Source organism: Phaseolus vulgaris, chromosome 5 (assembly GCF_000499845.2).
Source record: "Phaseolus vulgaris cultivar G19833 chromosome 5, P. vulgaris v2.0, whole genome shotgun sequence".
Classification (NCBI taxonomy): domain Eukaryota; kingdom Viridiplantae; phylum Streptophyta; class Magnoliopsida; order Fabales; family Fabaceae; genus Phaseolus; species Phaseolus vulgaris.
The window spans coordinates 1,086,157-1,092,801 of NC_023755.2; the positions used below are offsets into that span (position 1 = coordinate 1,086,157).

The 6,645-nt window shown below is 32.4% G+C and overlaps 1 protein-coding gene across 1 annotated transcript; it reads right to left on the reverse strand.

Moving 5' to 3' along the window:
- Positions 1-518: 518 nt before the first annotated feature.
- On the reverse strand, positions 519-6,373 carry LOC137834678 (protein NCA1). Its single transcript, XM_068642803.1, has 8 exons — positions 6,221-6,373; positions 5,084-5,368; positions 4,770-4,998; positions 4,311-4,456; positions 2,411-2,498; positions 2,146-2,292; positions 1,631-1,780; positions 519-1,037 (listed from the first exon to the last, which is right to left on the reverse strand). The coding sequence occupies exons 2-8, from the start codon at positions 5,353-5,355 to the stop codon at positions 966-968; spliced, it is 1,104 nt and encodes a 367-aa protein (XP_068498904.1). The 5' UTR covers positions 5,356-5,368; positions 6,221-6,373; the 3' UTR covers positions 519-965.
- Positions 6,374-6,645: the final 272 nt, after the last annotated feature.

Here is a 6,645-nt window from a genome sequence, read left to right on the forward strand (position 1 = left end):
TTTTAAAAAAACAAGTTGAAATTCTTATAGAATAGTACCATAGAACTAAGAATGATGAAGATAACTCTAATGAAAAAGGGTCAATATCAAAGGCTTGTAGGAAAGCTCATTTCCTTAGCCCACACCACACCAAATGAAACATATAATGTATATGATCACTTTAATTGTTATGATTGAAAATTACTTTGAATCTTTAGACTCAAGTGTGAAGAATCTATGACCCTTTATTATAATAATAAATTAACTATTAATATTACTGCTCACAATTTAAGCATGATAAGACAAAACCCATATGGATAACCAACACTTCATTAAAGAAAAATTGGATAATGGTCTTATCATTACTTCCTACATTCCATCAAGACATTAACTAACAGATTTGTTTATAAAAATGTCTTCATATAGAGCTCATACGCATAACGAAAAATTGGATAGTGATTCCATACGAAAAGATATGAAAAATTCCAATGCATGGAATTATGAAATTAGAATGCATAGGAGTATTTGGCACCTTCAAGTATAAGAAATATGGTAATGAAAAATATTCTATAAATTTCACTTTTCACAGTATGGAATGTATTCACCAAGTTCTAACGCAAAATGCAGAACCTATAGTACATGTTCCATCGTTTCTAGTTTATTATAGTATATTTAGTTACAATGATGCAAGGAAGACCTCAGCACAACTGTTACTATGCACCAAGATATAAGCAACGAAAGAGGTGGAAACAAAAAGATAAGAGTGGTGCATAAGAAAGCACAAATAGGGATTGCTGCATAATCTTTGGCATAGGAAGGTACTGCAGAAATGACTAAAATATTCATTACTCTGATATCTCCTCTTCCTCCAATTGTAGTGCCTTTGTTTGTTAAGCTGAGCTTATTTTACAAACTTGTCCCGTGGCATACAGAAACATTTATTGCATCTGAATTCATGTTGCCATTCTCCATGTGAACCACCTATCTCAGACTGTTGCCTCAGCTTGTTCTTGTTTATCTGGAAGTTGGCTTCTAAGGAAGTCAAGAACTGATTGCCGCTGTACAGAAGGTTTGAAAATTGAAATTAATTGCAGGACTCAATAAGGAAATCCAGCATAAAACAAAAACATTTGTTCGTGTGTGTGTATAGATATATACCCACTTGTTTTTTAATTGGAGTACTTGTTGGAAAATTTCATTCAATGTTAGTTTTAAAATGAAATCTGACATGGTATTAGAACTAAGCTCATCTTAGTAAGCAGTCTATTCTAATAGGTTAATTCTATCAAATCTTATGCTATATGGCTGTTGATTATTTGAACAAAGAACAAAATTATATTGTCACATTTACAAAATTATCACATATTCAATTACAAAGTTTATATACAAGGAGACATGATATAAGAACTTTTTAATTTGAGAGAAGAAGCTCATCTTAACCCCTACATTTCCCATGAATGGTTGAGATTCTAGCATAAAAGTCCTGCTACCTTTCTAAGTGACATAATATAATCTTTATTAAACTTCTAATCTTTCACTACCAGTATAACTTATGATCAAGATTTACTTCTGTCACTCAAATAAAAATGGTTCCATCACTTGTTATATCTCAAGTATATACACAGGTCTTTTTTGTTTATAGATATCTTACCCGATGTTCAAGTCCACTAGCTTCAGATTTCAACGTTAGTGATTCCAGTAGGTCTATGGCTTCTTGAAATCCATCAGTAGCTAACTTTTCCTCCCCTATATTCCTGTCCACATCCGCAACTTTTGCAAGAGAAACAGCAACATCTAGAACCTATAAAGTTATTTCAAACAATGAAAAAGAGAGCCAGTTAATTATCAAGTGTACTTGTTTCTTTGATCGGTTCAGTTGTTTCAGAAGAGAATCAAAATAAAACTGCAAAGTATCAATAGTCATAAAAAAACTCATAAAGGGTGAATTTTGCCTGAGACATTTAAGTTCATAAATTTTTTTCCACAATTCTCCTAACTTTAATTAAATCGTCTTAGCTGGTTCAACTTATGGCATTGTACAACAATCTACAAACCAACGTAGAAAAGCTTGCACCAGACCCAAAGAACAGCAAGAGACTTGAATGAAGATCAATTACTTAACATAAAAGAATTCAAATAAATTGTATCTAGATAGTAATATCCAACCTGAGATGGAACGTTCGAATTCTGCTTGACAACATCCCGGCGAACATCCAAAGATTTGAAATAGTAAGATCTTGCAGCTTGAAGATCTCCATCATAATATTTAAGATCTCCAATTTTGTTAAGTGAAACAGAAAGTGTATGTGTAATCTGTAGGACAAGAAATTTAACAAATTAAATTGACAACAAGCAAAAAAGAAAAGTATTATGTTGAAGTTTATGCATTTTGACTCTGGACAGCACAAAAGCAATGTTCAGATGAAAAGACCTCCATATCATCTTTTGGCAACTTGGTCAGAAATTGGACGCTTTCTTCAAAATAAGAAACTGCAGAACTGGCATCACCCATTGCTCGGCTGCAAAAAAATAATGTTCACATGTAGGTCACAATCTGCCTCCATTAAACATGTCACATAACAATATTCTTTTACCATTTTGTTATAGAATAAGAAATATCATTAGAGAAGAAACAAGAGAAGATAAAAGCAGAGAAAAAGATGACTGGAAAAGAAAACAAAGTGCCAAAGCCAAGAAAAAGTGTCAACAAAATGATAAAAATCTGTTTAAACGTCAACTTTCAAAACCCCTCTAAAATAATGATTAGCTAAGCACAACAACAAGAAAAAAATCACGGCCATGAAACAAAGAAAGGCTATAGTTTTCAGAAAGTATTAAACCAGCTAATTATTTGAAAATACATATTTGCAACCATGCAATAATAAGTTCAAGGACCTTTTTCATATATATAACCCGGAATCATGATGAAGCACAAAAACTAGCAAAAAAAAACTTAGAACTTCATCTGATTGTAGTAATCAACACTAGACCCCATAACATCTACGATGGCAAATACAAGGCAAACAATTCTAATACGCATAAATGGTCAAAACTGAAAATTTCTCAATTTAAGATATATTTAACATTAATAATGAGTTTGATTTATACTTGGCTATAATAATTCAATATTTTTAATTTATCTTAAAATCTTGAAAGGAAGATAATAGTGACAAAGTTATTTAGATAATAATTAGTCACATCACGTTTTATTAAACTCAAGTCTTTCTAGTTAATTATTAGATTTTATAAGAAACTATCTTTTACACCAAAATGAGGTCATAGTGATTTTTGTTGGAGATTCCACATTGACTAGAGATATGGTCAAATTATAATATGTATATAAGTGGGTACAAACTGCATTGCAAGCCAATTATGTAGGATTATGTTAAACCTAAATCCACTTCTTGATGCAATCAAAGTTTGCCCAAGCAAGATTTGTTGGCATATTGTACCACAAGCTTTCAGAGTTCATTTTTGTGTACTAGTCCTTAAATTTACAAAAATCATATAAATTAATTCCTCTCAAGGATTAAAGTGAGAAAAATAAACATGATACAAGCTGAACATATTCAGGGACTAACGCTTACACAAATAAATTCAAGGATTTGTATAACTAATTCATACACAGATACATTTCAGGACGAAACTATGAGATGGGAATAATTACGAGTACTAAGTTACCTGTTCACTCTTTTTTAAGTGAGAGCTGACCAATTAAATACCGAAATTTCAGGGATTTTATTGAGTCAACTTGACAAAAAAAATGTGAAGTGTTTTCCTTCTTGTTTCTCAAAAAACATATATAATTCCATCGTTTTAGTGTATCATAGAAAAGAAAACAGAAAACAAGTTAGCCATAACCCAAGTACTTGGGATCATCGTTGAAGGACCATTTTCAAAAACAGCCTGGATTTTGCAAATTAATTTTCCATCTGTACACATACTAGGTGTTCCTTTTTCTTCTGCCATTCCTTTGTGATCTCTGTCTAGTTATATTCAGGGTCCCTTACTATTTTGTTCCATTGCCTTTGTATCAAGTAGACAATTCTATATTCAATCAGTGAAACTCATGACAGATTTCTATAGTTGTATAGAATTTTCTTCATTTTTCTTCAAGCACAAATCATTTACGCAAATAATATCTAATCAATTGAGCACATATAACAATAATATTCTACATACACTAAAACTAACAAATACAAGAGAACAGACTACGGTGATGAGAATACTTAAAAAAATCTAGATATATGCATAAACAAGAAAATAAGAGTAACAGAGTTATTAATCAGTTGCTATGTGAGTGGTGCAGAGAAGAAAGCAAGAAAACATACCAGCAGTCACCAAGCATACCCAAGACTGCTCCAAGCTGGGAACATAAGTCTGAAGTGTTACCAACTTTTTCTAACTGATCACGAATGTCTTCAGCACAGAGGTTGAGTCTTGATTTGGCACTTTCTAAGTTCTGAGCACGGAATGCCTGTTTTTGCATTGCATATAGCAAAATACTCATTATCAAGTGGTAAAATAAAATCAACAGAGTTTAAATTCTAATTTAGTAAAACAAAAGGCAGTAGCTTCAGCAGAGGAACAGCTATTGACATCAATGTCTCTTCCAGATAAATATATTTTCCAACACTTCCAATCATATATAACAGTTCAGGATCTATCAAAAGTTATTAACATCACCGCCAAATACATTAAGGACAAGCAAGTTCAAGGATCTTTCACCATTTAATCATTCATATTATATAATAAGATGCATCATTAACATTTGAAAAGGCCATACATACCCTCATGGCCTGTTGCACTAAGAAAGAACCTCTTTCCAAAGACACATCCTCATAGATGACCTGTTTACTCTCCGCAGCTTCTTCTCCATTGTCTGAGCTAACAGACCTTTTGATCCTAGCATGACCTTCAATAAAGCGATCGACTACACCTTGAAGATTAGCATCAGGCTCAATCTTCACAATATCAGCCCCACACAATGGACAGTCCTTAAAGCGGGATATGCATGCTCTAATTTTAGACAAGTAGAATATGAGAAATGAGACAATGCAATTCATCATAGATTCGAGATATAAACACGGGACAAGGTACATACTTGCAGAAAACATGAGAACAAGGCACGCATTTGCTTGTGTCGAATAATAGAGCCTGGCACACTGTACAGCTAAGAGGACCAATCTTAAACGATTGTGAATCATATCCAAAAGGGCACTTTGGTGATGCACTAGCTGAGTCATTAGCCTCTTTCTTCACCTTACTCTCAGAATCAACCTGATGCTTCATAGAGTTTTCACCCAATTTTTTAGAAGCGTTGTTATCATCAGGGCGAGCAGCTTTGACAAAGGGGCAAACTGGTGTCATATTCATCAAGAACAAGAGCCTGCCAAAACATCAAAACAAAGAGGCTTTGTTATCATCCTTTTGTTTTATTTATTTAAGTAAGACTTTCCAAACAAATAACAGTTTTCGTAACCATTACCTAAGAATAATGATTAAATAGTTTTTTTTTTAGAATAAATCACGCTACAGGCATTGTTTACATTAAATTCTACACATTTCAATAAAGCTTTTCACTTGTGTTCCTTCAGGTGCATTTGGTAAGAAAGCCAAAAATAGGTTAGATCGAATGAAGAGAAAAAGAGTGAAAACAAAAGTATTTGGTTTAAGACAAATAAAAAATTTCCAGATAATTGATTCATTCAACAGTTGATTTTCCTCAACTTTATAACAGGTTACATCAGGTATCTTATCCATTATGTAAGGCCTTTAGCCCTGTGTCTTAATAAAAGCTGCAGTTAAAAAAAAAAACAACGTTAACAATCTCTCTACCCTATTTCTTTACCATTTTTCTTTGAGCAAACGAAGCCTTGAATAAAAAAATAATTTTCCAACCAAAGTCACATTAAAAAAACGGACCAACCTCGTTGATTAGAAACACATTTAAATCCTATCAATGTTTTACACGATGAACTTAATAATTCAATCTAAACTCTGTTTTTTACTGCAAAGACAACATCTTAGGAAGAATTCCGCAAACCTAGGAAGTAGCAATAAAACGAAAAATTGCATCCCATATGAACTTATAAAATTCACACACTCCCCTGTGCCCCAATTGTTCTGGAGTCAACCATTCCCAACTGGGTACATTGAATCAACATCAAGATTCAATTTTTATCAACAAATAGAAATCCCTATTCTTGATTTGCAGAATTAAAAAGGATGAAAAGATTACAGGATCGAGGGAAGCGAAGAAACTGGAAGTTGCAGAGAACGACGTCGTTGCAGCTGCTCTGGTGTTCTTCTTCCTTCGTCTTTGTTGGTGTGAGGCAGAGAATCGTGCGATGGTTCTCAGAAAAAATGTGGATGATGATGATGATGGCAGTTTGAAGAACTTGTACTTTATATTTGCTTTATAGTCCCTCCTTTCTTGTAATTTCTAAAGTGACCATATATTTTATTTTTTTTATTTCTCTATACTATATTTGTAAGACTTAAATTAAAAATTATATTTATTCTCTTGTAAGAGTTAATTTAAAACCAATTTGTTTAGATACTTTTACATCAAATTTTAATATATTATATAATTTATAGAGGAATTAAGTTCACTATTTTTTTTCCTTTACTTTTCTATACATCATATACATAATTATTTGTGTT